The sequence below is a fragment of the Mesoplodon bidens genome (assembly GCF_964165515.1).
Source record: "Mesoplodon bidens genome assembly, chromosome: 19".
In the NCBI taxonomy this organism is placed as follows: domain Eukaryota; kingdom Metazoa; phylum Chordata; class Mammalia; order Artiodactyla; family Ziphiidae; genus Mesoplodon; species Mesoplodon bidens.
Window position 1 is genome coordinate 41,025,645 of NC_138179.1, and position 19,383 is coordinate 41,045,027.

General features: G+C 48.5%; 1 protein-coding gene across 4 annotated transcripts in view; it reads left to right on the plus strand.

The window, feature by feature from the left end:
- TNRC6C (trinucleotide repeat containing adaptor 6C) overlaps positions 1 to 19,383 on the plus strand; it is a 129,942-nt gene that overhangs the window by 102,205 nt on the left and 8,354 nt on the right. For 2 of the 4 annotated variants that reach the window (XM_081220369.1, XM_081220371.1), the window contains exons 10-19: positions 2 to 144; positions 1,763 to 1,912; positions 3,343 to 3,489; positions 5,462 to 5,581; positions 7,700 to 7,783; positions 7,965 to 8,196; positions 11,669 to 11,836; positions 13,190 to 13,381; positions 13,872 to 14,015; positions 17,737 to 17,853. In XM_081220369.1, coding sequence (XP_081076495.1) covers positions 2 to 144; positions 1,763 to 1,912; positions 3,343 to 3,489; positions 5,462 to 5,581; positions 7,700 to 7,783; positions 7,965 to 8,196; positions 11,669 to 11,836; positions 13,190 to 13,381; positions 13,872 to 14,015; positions 17,737 to 17,853 — 1,497 coding nt within the window. The remainder of the gene's footprint in view (position 1; positions 145 to 1,762; positions 1,913 to 3,342; positions 3,490 to 5,461; positions 5,582 to 7,699; positions 7,784 to 7,964; positions 8,197 to 11,668; positions 11,837 to 13,189; positions 13,382 to 13,871; positions 14,016 to 17,736; positions 17,854 to 19,383) is intronic. The other 2 variants (XM_081220370.1, XM_081220372.1) reach the window with 1 other exon arrangement.

Genomic DNA, 19,383 nt, shown 5'->3' on the forward strand with positions numbered 1-19,383 from the left:
GGCGCTCTGCTGGAAAAGAAGGTGGACGTGGACAAGCGTGGACTGGGAGTGACCGACTACAATGGGATGGTCACCAAGCCCCTTGGCTGCCGCCCACCGATCTCCAAAGAGTCTTCCGTGGACCGCCCCACCTTCCTGGACAAGGTATGAGTTTAGGTGGCTTTTTGTTTGCTTTTAACAAGAGGTGTTTTTCGTTTTTCACTGTGTTGGATTAAAAAGTTATTGGGCTATAATATTTAAGTGACTTTTACCCATTTTTCTAATATATATGAATGTTTAACTCAAAAGAGGTTGTGTTATATTTCATATGATGGGACTAGGAATAAAAATACTGAAATTGAAAACTGATTTTCATGTTAGCGGGTGAACTTGGCTGCTTCAATTTGTCCAATAAACAAGGGTCCATCAAATTTCTGTTTTACGGTCTTACTTTATATGCACAGTTCTTCCCACTGGAAATGATGTATTACATGTCTAATCTCAGGGAAAAGGTTCTAGAAGTGGTCAGGCATGGGCACCCATGTCTCATGGCCCTTGCTTGGATGGGCTACTTCAGAAAACATGCAGGGGTCTGTGGGAAAATCCCCTTAGATGTTTCAACAAGTGTAGTTGCCAGTTCATTCCCCTTAGTATCGTCATGCTTGGTGCTCCCTCTCCAGATTGGTGTGACCTCAGGGGGGGTAAACAGCATCCCGTTAAACTCAATCAAAATGTTCATCCTTGAAAAAAAAATGGAAGCAAGAAAGGACAAGTTTAAAGCAAACAAGCAGACTAAAAGCAAGCTCATAGGAGAAGAGATGAGAGTTCGTCTGTTCTCAGATTAGCAGTGTCCTCTGCCAGCACCGCACACAGTGGAGCCCTCGCCTTGCCCGGCACCACTGTGCCCAGAGAAATCGGAATTTCAGACAACATGAATCCTTTTTGGACCATATTTATTCTCAGATATTATTAGCAGTTTATCTGAAATTCCAGTTTAACTCCACACCCTGTATTTTTATTTGCTAACTGTGGGACCCTGACTTATTTCCGTATCTTTAAAATGTGAAATAATAGTACAGGTTTGGGGGACTTCCCTAGTGGTCCAGTGGTTAAAACTCTGCACTTCCATTGCAGGGGGCATGAGTTTGCTCCCTGGTCAGGCAGGGAACTAAGATCCTGCATGCCGCATGGCATGGCAATCAATCAGTCAATCAATAAATACTGCAGGTTTGTTGTGAAGTTAGATGAGATAAATTTACAAAGGACCTGGCACCCAATAAATGTAAAAAAAAAATAATAAGATTTTTGTCTGTTTTATAATTTACCTTATTATTAGGTTAAACCATATGAAATTGCTGTTTGTAGGTCAAAAACATTTGAATGTCAGCAGATTTCAACCTAATGTATACCTAGAGCCTTGCTAATAACTTCTCAAAAGGAGCCTGTTTATTTGAAAATGGTTGTAAAGTGTTTTCCAAGTAAGACTTTTTACAGTGTTTGTCTCTCTTCTGATTCCTACACGTAGGCAGGGTCAGTAGTGATGAGAATATTATAAGCTGATATGTGTTTGTAAAATAATTGTTAAAATGAAAACAGCATCTTAATCCTGTTTCTCTTTTTTCTTTTTCCCCTCTTCCTTTTGACCATTTCTCCATTTTCCTGTCCACACATTTTTGATCTTTTAATTCTTTGTTCATCCGCATCCCTTTCTGTGTCCCGGGAAACTTGTGCTTTGTGTGCGGACGGGCACTGCACACAGCTCACGCTTTCTTTCCCCAATCAGGATGGCGGCCTCGTGGAAGAGCCCACGACTTCACCATTTTTGCCTTCACCAAGCCTGAAGCTCCCCCTTTCCAACAGTGCACTCCCTAATCAGGCCCTGGGCGGGATTGCCTCAGGGCTGGGCATGCAAAACTTGAATTCTTCTAGACAGGTAAGGCTGTTGGTAGAGGGCCACCACGGTCTCTCTCACTTGCCTTAAAGAAAGTGTGTTTGACACGCAAAGCTTCTTATTTTTGATTAATGCCTGCATTTGAAAATATAACTGAATATGTAAAGGAAGCTGGAATATTATAAGGATTTCCTTCCAAGTGATGTACTGCTGTCAAGAATTGAATCCAGTTCTTGAAATTTAACCATGTTATAGGAAATGCTTCAAAATTATATTTATTTTTACATGTAACTAAAACACCCTTGGTACTAAAGTACTGCTAGTGAAATGACATGGACCGCAGAGCCGTCTTCACCTGCCCGATGCGTTCAAAGGTCCAGGCAGTGCCATCCTGTCTCTCCTGACAGTCGAAACCTTAAATGCATTGATCTGCAGGAAAACGCCATACTCTCCCCTTTTCCCCAGTAACAGGGGTGACATCTCTTGCAGGTTCTCAGTGGTTTTCAGAGTGATGTTGGCACTGTTCCCTGCCTTTGACACTCTTGGGGGAGGTGAAAGTCACCCTGAACGGAGGGACCTGGGGTTTTGATCAACGGCCGCTTCGTGTCACTTCTCTCCCCTGGAATGAAATGATACGAAAGCGCATCACGCTCTTCCCATCCACAGAACTGCTCTTCTTGATTTTCTCCCGGGGGAGGCCCACATACACACAGCTCTGAGCCTTCTCTTCCAGCGATGCTGTGAGATTGGGGATGGCTGGCGGCAGTTCTCAGTGGCACCCCATCCGCATGATCCTGGCCATCTCTTGTTGCCCACCGGGCTGCGGTGCCAGTTTCAGCTCTTCTGCTGTCAGGAAGTCAGCGGCCTGGCCGGCGGGCCCCGGGTATCAGAAACCCAGTCAGGAGAGTAGAAAGAAGCACTCAAATATATATATATATTATATATATATATATATATATATATATATATATAAAATATTATAAATATATATTATATTTATATATTTTATATATATATATATATATATATATATTTAACACAAAGTTAACTGCCTGGACTTGTTCATGCATTCAGTTTCAGGTTTGTTGAAATCATAATTATATTTCCTTTTGGAAAATGTCCTGTTGTCCCAGGTTAGTGCTCCCCACACATGATGTCCTTTACCCCAGCACAGACGGTGCCCACACAGCTCTGCCTGCTGCTCCTGTGCCTGGCTCTGTGTAATTATAGGTTCCTGGAACATGACGGCCTTGTTGGGGGGCACCTAAAACTGGCTGTGTGGGTGGCTTCTGTGATTTAAAGATACAGGCTTCACGGGCAGATCTTCTGTCATCTGTACCCACTTCAGACAGCACTTCTTAAACATCCCCTTTGATTCACATTGAGAGTGGCAGGAAGCAGGTGCAGCCTTCCCCCCCACCCCCCCGCTTGCTCCCAGGCGACTGTGTAACGAGCTCTCCGCCTCCCTGCAGACACCGAGTGGCAATCTGGGCATGTTTGGCAGCAGCGGAGCAGCACCAGCGAGGACCGTGCAGCAGCCGCCACAGCCGCCCGTGCAGCCCCTGAGCTCCTCCCAGCCCAGTCTCCGTGCTCAAGTGCCTCAGTTTCTATCCCCTCAGGTCAGACCCACGTCCAACTGCGCTACACTGAGAGCCAGTCAGCCCTCCCGTGTTAACCTGTCCGTCCCACCTCCTGCCCTGGGAGGCATTTCCAGAGCTGCTTCCCCCAGGGCCCCGGCCCCACAGGCCAGGGCTGGGCCTCCTCCCATCAGAGTGCTGTTGCCGGGTGACACATGCCAGTGATGGGACTTCTGTCCTGGTCTTGAGAAGATTACTCGGATGAACCCATTGAACTCTTCTAGATTGGTGGGAGAGGAAAGTGGCAAGTGAAATTGCTTGGGACCTAAAAGAAAATTCTTAGAATCAGTGAAGGACTGAGTCATGCTTTAGTGACAAACTAAATGTGACAGTATATAATAGTGTCTAGATCACAGACTTTTTAGTTAAGTTCATTCTTTAGTATTAGATCATTTTAAAACAAAAGAGCAAATAGAATTAAGGAAAAGGATATTGTTTTGCATAGCTCTAAAGCATAATATCAGCTTTTTTTCATATTAATATTGTTTACTTTTAGAACATTTCCATAATTTTTGACTTTGGACTGAGTTTTTAATTACAGTGTTACAGTCCTTACCACTTAAAAGAATATTCAATAATAGATTAAAATGGTAAATCATAGAATTCGCTGGAAGTAATTATTCCTCCACAGTTGTTTGACCAGAGATCTGTGCACTGAGTTGAGATGGCTGAAATCTGGGTAAAATAATAGTAAAATTCATTAAACAGGATACACTGTAAGCTGCTACAACAAAGAGATCCCGAAATACAGACACTCAGACGAGACAGACAAGTAATCCTCCCCCAAGCAACAGAGCAGAACCTAGCAGCTCTGCCTCGGCCGTTTCCCAATGACGGGAGGGAAGGCAAGAGACATACCACTTCCACTCATGTCCCACTGCCCAAGCCTAGTGACATGGCCACCCCAGCTGAGGCGCAGGAGCAGAGGCAGGTCCTGGAGACAGAGAGCAGCCTTCCGCACACTCAACAAGCCAGCGTGTCCCGAACGTCACTCATCTGTGTGCCTCCCACGACTGTTACATAATGTGTTTTCTTTAAGTTGACTTGCCTTCTTAATTTAGATAAATTTATTCTTAAAACTGAACATATCCGTCATAAAGAGAAAAGGCAACATTTTTCTAAGACACGTTAGACGACTATAAAAGATACTCTTCCGTGCTCTACCTAAAACCATCTTGTGTAAACGCTGTGTTAAGCGTACAGCGCATGCTGTGGAAAACACTGAGCTGGCCAGTGCCAGGCCCCTGAAGGGTTCGGAGCAGTGAATGCCAGTTGGGCAGGGAGGCAGGCTGACCGTCGCGGTCAGGGCTGGCCAGCCACACCAGGGCATTTGCCACATGGGAGGCTGGGCAGCCGGGCCCCCTGAGAGGAATGGCTGGTCCCACAAGCAGGGGGAGACCACCTCCCGAGCGTGTCAACTTGAGAAGGGGTCCCTGCCTGCCCTGGAACGAGGCCCCCCAGTCAGGTGGCCGCGGTGCCATCTGCCGAGCTCCTGCGGGGACTGGTCTGAGGCGCCTGTGTGAGACGCAGACACTGGCCTCCTTTGAGGAGGCTCGAACTTCCTCCCGGAGGCCACGCCTTCGCCGTCTCCCATCCTTAAACGATGCCCACTTAGCTTCATTCCGACAGAACGTGAAACCAGTTACCGATGGGAGTAACCCAGAGCCTTAGAAAGTTAATTCGTAACTAAAATATTTGGAGGAAGAAATCTCTTTCTTGCCATCTGCCTTTACCTCCCTCCCTCCCTTCCTTCCTTCCTTCTTTCCTTCCATATTATCCACAGAAGCATGTTAACTACTAATGTTAAAATGTCTGTAAACTTTTTAATGGCTTTTGAAGTTCACTGAGACAAATATAACTATGATTTACTCAGTTTTGAATCTCAAAAAACTGCACAGACAAGTAAATGTTTGAATAGAGAATTCATGTCTAATGGTGCATTTTTTGTTAACAGGTTCAAGCACAGCTTTTGCAGTTTGCAGCAAAAAACATTGGTCTCAACCCTGCACTATTAACCTCGCCAATTAATCCTCAGCATATGACGATGTTGAACCAGCTCTATCAGCTGCAGCTGGTGAGTGGGTAGATCTGCTCGGGTTCTAGGACAGGAAGAGCCTCCTCCCCGTGAGCTCGGGGATGTACCAGCAACCTGCACGCCGACTGAAGAAAGTCACTGTGACGCTCTTCTTCACATCGGGGAATGTCATTGAGACTTCCGAGGAGTCTGTAAACTACTAAAGCATTAGGAAGTTCCTCCCTTAAGGGTGTTTCCACTCAGCCTTGTGGGCTCTTTGGCCCCTTCGTGATCACAGCCTTCCAGATCTGACAGCCAGGGTGTCTGTTAGCTCTCAGCCAGCCTTTCTTATCTGAACCACAGAACCCAACAAAGCATTTCATGATAGTTCTCTAAATTCTTCCAAGGATGGTCTACACAGATACCATTCTAGAAGCAAAAGACAGAAGTTACTTCGTTACATACAGGAGATGAGATGCCTTAGAGATTAGGACTTGATCCTCTCAGAATCCCTCTTGAGAAAGGCTGATGTAGCCTAATAATTCTTGCAAGTGTTATAGTTTAACAGATGTTGAATTTTTAATTTTCAGCAGTCTTACTGCTTTTACCATGAAATGCCATGGCATTGTATCCCTAGATGCATCCTGAATTTATATTCCCTGAAGGGCCCAGTATATTATTTCCTTCTTTAATACGTTGGCACCTGATTTATTTAGAAGTCTGGCCCAACAGCTTCAGCTCCTAGAAAATGACCAGGAGTCATGAAGGAAGAAAAGCCTCCAATAGACAAAACCATGCTGTCAGCCTTTCCCTACGGGGGAGCCCTGGGCTCTCAGTCCTGACCCTTCAGCGTTTGTTAGACACACGTCTGACCGTCTGGGTGTCTGGTTCCAGGTAGTGGCCAGGTGGGGTGGGGGTGACCTGGGACAAGCTGCAGTGCAGTCAAGTACCCAGGGCCCTGGGCATGGGATCCGGGCCGGGACCGGACTTCACTGGGAAAAGGGAGCCAAGCTGCCTCACAGTCATGCTGTAAGGCCCCTGGGCGGTGTGCTGCCGCCAGCGCCAGGAAGGGACCACTGACCTCGCGGGGAGCAGCTGAGAAGCACACGCTACTTAGAGCTTTCACTGCAGAGGAAAACGGCTTTCCACTCCTTGATAACACGGAGGGCGGCTGGATTCTGACGTGAGACAGAACTCGTTATCAGTCGTACTGATGTTCTGGAATCCTTTATTTATACATAATTTTTATTGACCTCTGTAGTGTAAAAGATACCAAGAAAATGTTGGATTATGTTTAATCTGCTCTGTTTTAAAAACAATGTACACTGTTTTAACATTTTTTTCCGGAAAAATTGCTAAAATGAAGTTTCAGTACATCCTAAGGTTAAGTTTTAGAGCCTATAAGGATTCACTTAAGTGAAGTATTTTATTCCTCTCTAATTGACAGATTAATGAGGCATTTCTAGTAGTATAATCTCTACTTCTACTTGGATTCTATTTCAATACATCCTCTTGCCCAGAACGTCCCAAAAAATCCATGTTGTAAAGAAAAAACTTACAATATTCAGCCAACTTTCGAAACAAATGATCCGGCCTTCTGCCTCGTTGTGGGAAGAATCTGACGATCATTCTCGCTGGCTTCGTGGACGGGGTCTGTGTGACAGAAGTGGCCACGTCTGGACCTCAGGCTCCCTGTGGACCGAGGCCACACGTGGCTCCTGGTAGCTACGAGCCCTTTAACATGTATTGTTCTGTCGCCGCCGATCACTGCTGTCCTGCCACATGGTCTGAGCCATTCTGGACAACTTGCATCTTTATAAGGGAAAAAAATCTTTTATTTTCCCCTCATTTCTTTTTTATTTTTAGTTTGTATGAATCGAGCAGAAGAATTTTGATCTCTCCATTAACTGAAAAATATTTGCTGACACACCTCATTACCAGCACTAAACAGGGGTACTGACTGAGTTACTTTGTAGAGTCTGTGCACTAGAAAGGTTTTGGAAAGACATGTCTCCTTTTGAAAAAGCTTCATGCCTTACGCTATGCTTAAACCACAGGATGGTAAGGGGACCGAGAATCTGTGCCTTTTTTTTTTTTTTTTTACACTAATGTACAGAAGTGGAACCCTTTGTTGGGGCTTTCTTACAATCTATTGGACGCTTCTCTTTGTGTCCACAGGCGTACCAACGTTTACAGATCCAGCAGCAGATGCTACAGGCCCAGCGGAACGTTTCCGGACCCATGAGACAACAGGAGCAGCAAGTAGGCGCCCCCCAGGTGGCTCAGCCGGGTCACTAGCTGTCACCTCCCCTGGCCTGTTACTTGTCACTGGCTTCTCTCTCGCTCAGCCTCCCGTTTTGAAAGCCTCGGCGTCACCTGGGCTGGGGAGGAGGGCGGCCCAGACGTCCCTCCCAACCCGCTGACCGCGCGTCCCCGCCCGCAGGTTGCGCGCACAATCACTAACCTGCAGCAGCAGATCCAGCAGCACCAGCGCCAGCTGGCCCAGGCCCTGCTCGTGAAGCCACCACCGCCCCCGCCGCACCTGTCTCTGCACCCCTCTGCAGGCAAATCGGCCCTGGACAGCTTCCCTCCCCACCCCCAGGCCCCCAGCCTCCCCGACCTGCAGACCAAAGAGCAGCAGTCTTCACCCAGCACCTTCGCTCCCTACCCTCTCGGTGAGTCCGGGTCGACACCGACCGCATGCACCTGGCGGGGCTGAAATAGCTGGGCAGAAATGCAGTTCTAAGCAAAACCAGAGTGAGGCTGTCTCAAGTCTCCTTCGTAAGGGAAGGACCCTAGCTGTCTTCGCAGAGCAAGAATTTTTGCTGCGCCCATAAGTGCTTTCAGTATAAAATCTTTGAAAGTAGTACCAGAATGATCTCCTCTCCACTGTTGAATAGGCGCTTTGTTCCATCCCTGGCTCTCTCCAGCCTGAACTGCTGGGAACAGGAAAGGTGTGCAGATTTCTGTGAACCAGGCACTTCTTAAAAAGCCATGGTTGGGCCTCCCTGGTGGCGCAGTGGTTGAGAGTCCGCCTGCCGATGCAGGGGATACGGGTTCGTGCCCCGGTCCGGGAGGATCCCATATGCCGCGGAGCGGCTGGGCCCCGTGAGCCATGGCCGCTGAGCCTGCGCATCCGGAGCCTGTGCTCCGCAAGGGGAGAGGCCACAACAGTGAGAGGCCCGCGTACCAAAAAAAAAAAAAAAAAAAAAAAAAAAAAGCCATGGTTGCCCACACAAGTCCTATAGTGCAGAGCACAGTTGTGTAATCATCCAAATCAACACGCACACCCTCACCCCCAACCGATAGGGCGCCCGCCCAGCACTTGAAACCCGCAGGCCAGTGGCAGATGTGGTGCCGCCCTCAAGGTCACACAGGCCAGCCAGGAGGGACACAGGTTACAACGTTGAAGACCGTCAGAAGGTCTGTGTCAGGAAAGTGATCGTACGGGGAATACTGTTGACCCGTGAAGAACACGGGCTGAAACAGTGTGGTCCACTTACACATGGGTTTTTCCCCATAAATAACGGTGCTACATGACCTGCGGTTGGTTGAGTTTGCAGGTACAGAGGACCGGCTGTAAAGTTATACCCGGATTTGTGACCCCTGCGTTGTTCGAGGGTCAGCTGTAATTTGCTGTAAGAATCCAGAAGCGGGTGAAAGTGCCTCAGGCTTGTCAGGTTGGCTGTTAAGAGTCTGAAGCTACAGGGCAAAGGGAATTAGTTACCTGAGAAATACATATCCAAAGGATCAAAGGCCAGTTGAGTGACAGTGAGTTTCGGCTAATGATGTCCCTTTCTGTGTAATACTACCAACATCTCTGAGAAGAGAGGTATGTTCTGATCACATGAGCACTCTCTACTTGACATGTACCCAGTGTGGTGTGTCTTTAACACACAACTGACGAATGCTAAACTGCGGTTCTTCTGTCCCTTCATGCTTGTCCCACCCGTTACTTTCCTCTGTGTTGAAGAAGCAGAATAGTCTAGTAGTTAAGACCTGCCTTAGGAATCAGGCCACCACACTGCCCCCACAACTAAGCTGCCTGGCTGCTCTTTGCCTCAATTTCCCCATCTGTAAAGTGGGAATACTTACCTCATAGGGTTCTTCTAAAGATTTAGTGAACTAACAGGCAAAGTACTTTGTAATAGCAAGCATTTGGTAGAATGTTGGCTACTTATGTAAATACTTCTTTTTTAACAACAGTTGTTTTAGAAGAAAATTCAGTTCCATCTATTGTCCTGAAATGTTTAGCTTCAGCTTCCTAGTATCTTAGTATCCATCTGTCCTCTTAACCTATATTTAGAAAATGAATACACAAATCTTTACCCTTAAAGGTTTTTTCTTACTACAAGTGAAAAAATTAGTGCCTTGAATCTTTAAAATTGATGAAAAATACTTCTGATAATATTTTATAATCACATTAAAGTTTAAAAATAAATGTGTTAAAAACAGATAGCTAATAAAGTTTAAGAAAGTTAGCTTGTAAAATTGCCTCTCTGGCTGGTTCTTCCTCAGCAGCTCTAAGTCCCGTCCGCCTTCCTTCCCGTGCAGCCTCTTCTCTGGATGCTGTCTTGACTCCCGAGCTTGTCGTCTTCCCAGGAAGACCAGGCATATAAAAACGAAAACCAGCCTTCATAGGCAGTGCAATGTGGTTATTGCAGAGCTTAGGGAAGGGAGACTGCATGGTCACCTTGCGCGGTGAAAGAAAAATCAGAGCAGGGTTTAAGCATGGACCTCAAACGAGTAGAGTTCCGGTGGAGCTGAGCCAGCGTCGCACGGAAGAAGGGGCCGCCGGTGTCGGCGAGGGCTGGCCAGGCCGGCTGCCAGTGGAGGGAGGAACAGAGGGAAATGAGACGGGGAGGGTGGGGCCCGGCCATGGGACTTGGGGTGCTCTGGAGGCCAGTCTGAAGCCCGACCTAACGGTTGTGCCCTCACCTGACTGGGTCTGTGTGGGTGGAGGTGAAGGTAGCCCCCAGTGGTGTCGGACTCCCACAGGCGTTTGGTTAGGTCTGGGGGGGGGGGCGGGTGTGTGTGTGTGTGTGTGTGTGTGTGCGCGCGCGCGCGCGCGTGCCAACATCTAAAAATTGGCAATTTTCAACCTAAAGTGGCTTCTGGCTTCTCTTGAAAATGGCTGCCTTGGGCCTGTGTTCCATTCACTGGTTGCACGGGTAGCACCTGTAGCAGGGCGGGCACTGTCCCCACCAGGCCCGCATCACCTTCATTTGTGTTGCCTGCTTGGCCCATATGGGCATTTGAGTTTGAAGCTCTTGATTTAAACTTAAGAACAAAAATGTTCACTACCTTTGCTTCTGTACCAGGGCATGTGGTGTGGGAACCGCAGGTTAGAAATGGCCTGGAAACACTGGGTCACACCTGCACTGGTCATTCTGTCCAGCCAAGCAGCCTGCCCAGCTCATGACGGGTGTCCCATCAGGGACTCTTTACTTCAGCCTTTTTGCTATCGTCCCCCTCATCTCTCTCCACTAACCCAGCACAGTGATGGCACTTGTCACGTGCCCCAGTGCATGCCTGCTTTTAGCTGTGAGAAATAAACCCAGGATCAGCTCACATTCCAGCCGGGGCAGATGGCAGCACCCACACTTTGAAACAGTTCAAGTCCTTTAAGGGAGCTTGATGTTTAATTCATAAACTCCTTAAGAGCAGACTTTTGTAAAGTGAGTTCACTAAAGGCAGCTTTGGGGTCTCCCCACCAGCTTGTTCTGTCGGTGGGACCTTAGGGTACCGTTTATGTCTCTGAGAGAATGGTTTGGATCTGGTGAGTTTGCACAAGATGCCCTGAGATCAGAAAAGACTCTCCTAATTGTTGGGACTTGTTCTGTTTTTCTGTGGGCTCTGAGAAGCTTCAGGACCACGTTTGGCACCAAAGCAAGTAAAATGAAGAGAATCATTGGTCTTACTTAATCAAAGACTGTTTGTTACCATCGTCCCCCTAATTTAGGAATAAAATTCCTACAGATGTGTATTATTAAAAAGGCAAAAAGGGGGTTTTTTCCTCCAGCATTAAAAGTTACATTTAAAATATTTGGCTGTGAATTAAGACTTAGATTGATTCTCTAGGAGAGCTTTAGAAAGTAAACGTTTAGAGGAAGAGCAGACGTATCCTGATAGCGTTTTTATTTTTAGCTGGACTGAACCCAAACATGAATGTCAGCAGCATGGACATGACTGGTGGTTTATCAGTGAAGGACCCGTCTCAGTCGCAGTCACGCCTCCCTCAGTGGACACATCCCAACCCAATGGATAATTTACCCGGTGCTGCTTCTCCACTCGACCAGAACCCCAGCAAGCATGGTACGTCTGAGCCGAGGCGTCCTGGAGTCTGGTCACTTCTTTTCTACTCGCTGATTATCCTCGTTTCGTTACTCGTACTGCATTTGTCTTCTAAGAATTCAGTGCTGAAAGCTGAATAGAAAATATTCCAAGAGACCAAACCAAACAAAAACAAACACAGAGATACAGGGAACTAGAGTAGTGGTAACCAGAGGGAAAGGGGTGGGTGGAGAGCGAAATGGGGAAAGGGGGTCAACTGCGTGGAGACGGGTATAAACTAAGCTCTTGGTGGTGAGCACCCTGTGGTGTAGACAAAAGTTGAAATGCAGTGTCATGCCCGTGAAACTTAGATGTCAGAAACCAGTGTTACCTCAATAAGTTAAACATATATATTCCACTTCATTACAGAGTATGTCAGATCCCAAGTAGTCAGTGATCAAACCTCTCCAAGCCTCAACTTTCAAACCTTAGCTACAAACCAAGAAGTAATTGAAAATGCCCCAGAGCAACGAAGAATACAGGTCATGGCTGCACACTCATGTATCTGTATCTTCAACCAAAACTTTGTCTAAAAGAAAATTTTTTCAATAAAATGATAAAACACAATAGAAAATCTAATGCCTAGAATAGAGAAACAGCAAGTGCTAACAACCAGGAAATTCCCTGGCAGTCCAGTGGTTAGGATTTGGTGCTTTCACTGCTGGGGCCAGGGTTCAATCCCTGGTCGGGGAACTAAGATCCCGCAAGCTGCGAGGCACGGCCGGGGGGGGAGGAAAAAAAAAGCTAATAACCATAGGAGGTGATCTCACTTGCATTAAAGTTAGCTCTTAATTTCCTGGTAGCATAAACAGCAAAGGAAATTTAATAGGGTGTATAATTCTCTCTTGATCTAAGGCACTCTAAAAAGAAAATTTTTCCTAATGGTTAATTCTACCAGAAAATCATCACGTGCTATTTGGGCACTTTCCTTGGCAGGAGAGAGCTCAGTCGCCCAGGGTGGGTGGGGTTAAGGCCTCCGAGTCCACATGCCAGTTTGTCCTTCCATAGTGAGGGCAGCAAACTGGGGAAGGGACACAGGCAACAACAAGGACAACAGCTGACCACAGGGACTCACAGGCTGTCCCCAGAGAGCTTCACAGTGGTGTGGGTATGCATTTATCAAGAATTCCAACTTGAAAAACTGAAACAGTTCTTAAAGAGTTTGTCTTTCAAGGCCAAGTCTGGGCTCACTGAAATAGTCACTTCCCCCAGAGAGTGCTGGCCAGACCGAGTCTGACGGTTCGTGCACCTCTGCAGAGGGCGAGGCCCGGTGCCCAGCGCAGGGACTCGGGGCCCCCTGTTCACTCGGCTCTTTGTTCCCTGCCGTCCCCCCAGGTGCTATCCCTGGAGGTCTGAGCATTGGGCCTCCAGCTAAGTCCTCCATCGACGACTCCTATGGCCGGTACGATTTAATCCAGAGCAGTGAGTCACCAGCCAGTCCTCCTGTAGCTGTTCCCCATAGCTGGTCACGTGCCAAATCTGACAGTGATAAAATCTCAAATGGCTCCAGCATCAACTGGCCCCCAGGTAAGAAAGAGTGTGCACGCTTCCCTGTGGCAGCAGATCTGAACACGCCAAGCCTACGGGAACTATTAGGCCCAGTAGAAGCCAGGATCCAAGCTCAGAATCCTGGAAGCCTTAACCCCGTAGCTTTGGCTTTTTCATTGGAAATCCATTCACCAGATAAATTGTGGGTGTGGTTGGCATCACAGGGTTTTCTGCAGCCCTCAGTTTAGTGGAAGGAGAGAGGGGAAGGAGAGTGGGGGAGGGGCGCTGTGTCCCATCCGGGCAGAGTCTATCTGGGCTTTATCCTCCCGCCTGGACACCATCTTAGTGTTCAGCGTGGTAGCTGTAATACCTAGTTTGTTCCGAAGGATTGATGATTTACTAAAGAAAGTCTGAAGTGTGCCTCTTAACTGAATTAGCAGATTATAAACATTCCCATAAACTATCGTGAAGCAACATGAAGGTGCTCTGATACTCATGTATTGATTTTCATTTGTTTGGAATTTTCCAGAGTTCCATCCTGGAGTTCCCTGGAAAGGACTTCAGAATATAGATCCCGAGAATGACCCTGACGTCACTCCTGGAAGTGTCCCCACCGGGCCTACCATCAATACCACCATACAGGATGTCAACCGCTACCTCCTCAAGAGTGGAGGTGAGGGGGCGCCCCGCCCGTGTCCATGCAGTGGTCTCCGTGCAGGCGCTCCAGGGCAGCGGGAGGGTGTGGGTGGTGAGGCCGGGATGTGCAAGGCACGTCCGATGGGGACCTTCTCTTGCCGTGTGATGCAGCATAGTGCTTACGGGGAAATGGAAATTGATTTGGGTTCAGTGTCTCTGCTGGATTTATTAACACATCGTTTTTTATAAACATTGTGTTGTAAAATAACAATATTAACCATCAAGCTTTTTAAGAAAAAGGTTTCCACTTGAAATCTCTTTGAGCTAGAAGTGAACTGACCCTTTACTCATCCATATCAGCCAATTTTTCCTTTCCTCAAAGAGTCTGGTAAAAAGACTGAGATCTTTCCCCAGGACTTCCTTCCTGGCACCAGCTCCTGATGCTGTAAGGTTTGGCACACCCTCTTCAGACTTCAGGATCCAGTCAGAGCAAGTGATGAGCTGAGCTGCAAGGTTACAGAACATAAACATAGATTTCAAATGCAGTATCGAGAAGGGCAGTAACTTGCCTTTCCTTAAGGCCTGCAAATGAAGACGCTCTGTAAGTGCCATTGCTGGTGGAGTTTTATCCTCATAATTCTGATAATGGGAAAGAATAGCCAGCTTGCCAGAGATGCTCAGCACTAATAAGGCCACTTGGATATTTCCCAAAACATTACTTTAGGTTTCCTACCTAAATATGGCCTGTGCGGGAGAGGCAGTTCTTATCAATGGTTCTTTCAAGTGACAGGATTCTGCGTGCCTGTGGTTCGGGTAGAAAGGCGCCATAAACACAGATCACCTTCCCATTTAGTGCCGTGCATTCCTCGTGTCGCAAGGCGGCTGCATCTCAGAGCAGGGACATTGCAGGCTACCCCAAGGTCAGGGATGGATGAGTGGCACGGGGGACGAGAGGCTGTGGGATGTGGTGCCTGTTTGAGGTAGTGGGGACGGGGGGGTGGCACAGCCAGAGGTGAGACTTGGCCGTCACCCCTCGGCACCCTGCGTGTGGCCACAGGGTTGAGCCGGGCAGCCGGGTGGGTCGGCGTGTTCGAGGTTGTGGAGGGTGGGTGAGCCATGCCGATCAGGGCAGTAGAAGACCTTGGAAAGAGTCGAGGCTGGTCGGCACAGAGCAGAGCTTCCCAACTGGTGCCTGATGGTCAGCCCATGGTTCCTGGCAACTGGGGCATCGTGGGCCACCTTCGCCTTCGCACTCGTGTGCCGTGACGCGACACAGGCGTCCTGGAGGGGCAGGGGAGTTCCGAGGGCAGAGCTGAGCAGATGAGACGAATGTCAGGGCAGAGGGAAGCTCAGCCTCAGAGACGTTGGCTGAAACGGGACCTCAGCGATAGGACAGAGAGAGCTCCCTGCAGCCTCACGTGGCCCTGTGTGACCTCCCGGGGCTAGAGCCCGGGGACAGCGCCTCCTCCACCCCGTGACCAGGCCTCGCCCCGGAAAGCCCTGGCTCCCCCCACTCCTGGTTTGTTTATCTGAGAGAAGGGGCAGGATGAACGGATCTTTATGTAGAACTTAATTTACAAAAGGCACCACAGCCGCAGGGCCAGAAGTATACTGCAAAGGCCAGACCTCGCTGACCGCCCCTCTCCAGGGCCCACGTGCCTCACCCCACACTCGAGGGCCTTCAGGCGCCCCACGGGCTGACCTCGCTCAGGGCCCAGCCACAAAAGCCTGTCGTATTTTTGAGTGACCAGCTTGATCTAAAATATAGAGAAGGGACTTCCCTGGTAGCGCAGTGGTTAGGAATCTGCCTGCCAATGCAGGGGACACGGGTTCAAGCCCTGGACTGGGAAGATCCCACATGCCGCGGAGCAGCTAAGCCCGTGCACCACAACTGCTGAGCCTGCGCTCTAGAGCCCGCGAGCCACAACTACTGAGGCCACGCGCCGCAACTACTGAAGCCCGCGCGCCTGGAGCCCGTGCTCCGCAACAAGAGAAACAACCGCAATGAGAAGCCCACGCACCGCAATGAAGAGTAGCCCCTGCTCGCCGCAGCTAGAGAAAGCCTGCGTGCAGCAACGAAGACCCAACGCGGCCAAAAATCAAATAAATAAATAAAATACAGAGAAAAAAAATGAGAAAATGTGCCCTAGAAGGAAAAGAGTGAGAAATGCCACTGGCCTCTTGTTGTTGGCTTATTTATTTTACATATTTTCATGATGGAATTTTTTTTTATTGAGTATACTAGGTGTTGGGTTTTTATTTGCATTTTTGTTTTTATTTATTGTCATTGGTGTTAAGTTCTGATTTGATATTAAAAATTTAAATTAGCCCAGTATTTGTTTGGATGTTATTTATAGTTTTAACCTTTATGAGGTGAATATTAACCAGCATGGTAAAATGCAGCTGTGCCATCTCCTGACAAATTGATATGAAAAGGAAAATTAACCATAATTTTATGGGACAGTTTCCACTATTAAACTAAAAATGTCAAAACTAGAACACTGTTAAAATCTAAGTATTCTACTGTTAACTGTAAAAGAAATGCCACGTAGGGTTAAATAGTCTATAATTTGGGATCTTGGGTTGATTGCATTTTGTTGGTAAATGGAAGCAGAGGGTTCAGGAACTACGATTAGGTTGTCAGTAAAGCTGACATCTTTTAAAATTGAAGACCTGCAGATTACAAATAAATTTTAATGTTCATCCGCTCTCGTGCCATATTCTAAGGAGGTCAGTTACAGCAGAGCAGCTGTAAACAGCTGTGCAGGTTGTAGACTGCACAAGTCTGGGAGGTGCCACACGCCTGGTAGTCCCAGTGAAGGGTACTCCCAAGGTTGTTCAGTGCCATCCCAGCTGGGGCCGTGCGTCAGGGGCCCGTGTCTTGTGAGATTCTGTTCACGGTAGTAAACCTGACAGCCAGACTGTTGTGTGCGCCTGTCCCCTCCCCCGGCCAGCTTCTACACTCTGGCCGAGTAACTTGCCAAGTCAGAAGAGCTCTGATCCATCCTGCTTTAACCCACAAGTCACCACTGCTTCATCCTCCCTCTTCCCCGGCTTCCTGCTTTCCTCAGAAAACGGATGGGGTGACATGGAAACAGCACCGGCAGGGGTGCTCCGGGGGCCACACCCCTCCAGCCCCCCTCCCAGAAGCAGGAACAGGGTCCTTAACAGAGGGAACCGCAGTTCTGGGGACACGGTAGCTCACAGTGACACAGTTACTAACACACATTTCTCCTCAGTATTCCCGTATTCAAAAGAGAAATACGAATGGGGGAGATGGGATACGTGAGACCTTTTGAGTCAGGAAAAGTGCTGGTCTTTTTATGGCAAAATCTGTAACAGAAAGCTTGGAGTTTTGTTTTCAGTTCTGTGGATCTTGTTGGAGGTGTGAAAAGGTGGAGTCGGCCCTGTGTTTTTGTTTTTATCTTACCTGGAAGGGAAAAGCCGTGGGTGCCTTCCCAACTTGGACGTGTTGTTGTAAACACTGGGTGGTTGTTCTCTTCCCTCCTGCTGCCAGGTCTCGCCCACCCCGCCCCGGCCTCTCCCAGGGCCCCGGGCCCCCAGAGGTGGCGGTGTGTCCGTGTCTTCCTCTCCTCCCCATGGTCTTGGCCACGTCACGCTCTTATTTTCCACCATTTGCACAAACGGCAGCCTAGGAGGACATTGGTTCTTGGCTGTTAGGACTCTCACGCCCAAGCTGAGCGGCTCACCCCGCAGGCCCGTGCTCACCTTTCTTAGTGCCGCGTTTGGTTCTGCAGGGTCCTCCCCACCGTCATCTCAGAGTGCCACACTGCCTTCCTCGAGTGCCTGGCCGCTCGCTGCCTCCGGCTACAGTCGCTCTCTCAGCAGCCTTGTGCCCGCTCCTAGTATTGCAGGTACGCACCTGGCCTCTCGACTTGCAGGTAGCCTTTTCTCTCTTTCCGCAAACAAAACGGACGGCCTGGCTTTTCCTGGTGGTCTGTCTGCTCCTCCCTGAGCTGGGAGGCCATGTGGTGTGTTGGAGAGCGGGCCTGAGCTTTGCTGAGCAGCCGTGGGGCCTCGGGCACCACTGCTCCCACCCACCCCCACCCCCGTGGAGTGGGAATGGTGACACCTCCTCCGTGGGCTGTCACGAAGATCCGGGGATTATGTAAACTCCCCAGGGCAGGATGTGACACAGCTGCTTTCCCCTCTCCTCCCTTCCCGCCGTAGCCATGAGACCAGGGGTATAGGAGGCTTAAAGACGTGAAGGCGGCAACCTCTGGGGACCTGCTGTTAACTTGCATTGGCCACCAGGGACTAGGAGGCCACAGCAGCCCCGTGCTTCACTGCCGTCTCTGGGATCAATGCAGGGCCTGGGTTTTTCCTCTCTCAGTATAGACCTTACGAGTCTTTCAAGTTAGAAATTTCTTTTAGGCTGAGAGGAGAATTGAGAATTGTTTGTCATAGTAACTTCAAAGGAACTGTTATCTGGAAATTTTAAGACAAGGATAGAGAGAGATAATGGACACACACACAAACAATGTGTACAGGTTTATGAAAAGAGGTGGAACTTAAGTAAAGAGGGTTTATTGTTTATAAATTTCTTCAAATATGTTTCTGCATTCCACCAGCCTTCTCATCCAGACTTTGTTTAAATCCGTGTAAGAATGCTGTAGGAATTCCTTTTATACCAGTGCCTAGGGGAGAAAGTAGTTTTGATGTACTTTAGCATCTTATTTAAAAAGAGAGAGAAAAAGAGCTTCTGGATTATGTCTATTCCTTCTAATGTTTATTCCCTCTAATGTTTACAAAGGGGATGCATTAGGCCTTTAATACTTCCCAATCATGTGGCTAAAGAGATGGGCAAACTAAACCATCTTCCCATATCTCAGGCAGTTTTTTATGGCGTTTTGGTTTTTCTGATCAGTGACGCCTTTGCTCAGATGATCATTTGTTGTTGTGAAGCTGCAGTCGACCCTGGCTGCCAGGGTGGCAGAGGTGCTCCACACGGGGCTTGTGCCGGCCTGGGCACTGCCCTGCTGCCCAAGGAGCATGGTGACAGCGACCACTCTGCCTGCTGTCCTCGCAGCTCTGGGCCGCTGAAGCGGGCGTGGCAGGTGCCCCGGGCACAGGAGGGGCTGGAGCTGGTGGTCATTACTGGTTTTTGGTTTTTCTCCCCAAGAGGCTTAAAACAGCCTTCCTCCAGCGAAGGTGCCAAGATGCCAAACCGCTCAGCCCTCGGCCACACCCGTTTCTATAGGCATGGAGAGCAGGTCTCAAAGCTGCAAAGATGACGCTGGTCACCGTGAGCTCAGGCGGGTTATGTCAGAGGGGGCGTGGCTTTGACAGGGGACTGACACCTAAAGAAATGGTGTAAAGGCTCTTGACCTTGATTAGTTTGTTATGAGATAAGATGTGTCCCAGCAGAATTTGTTAAGTCAGCT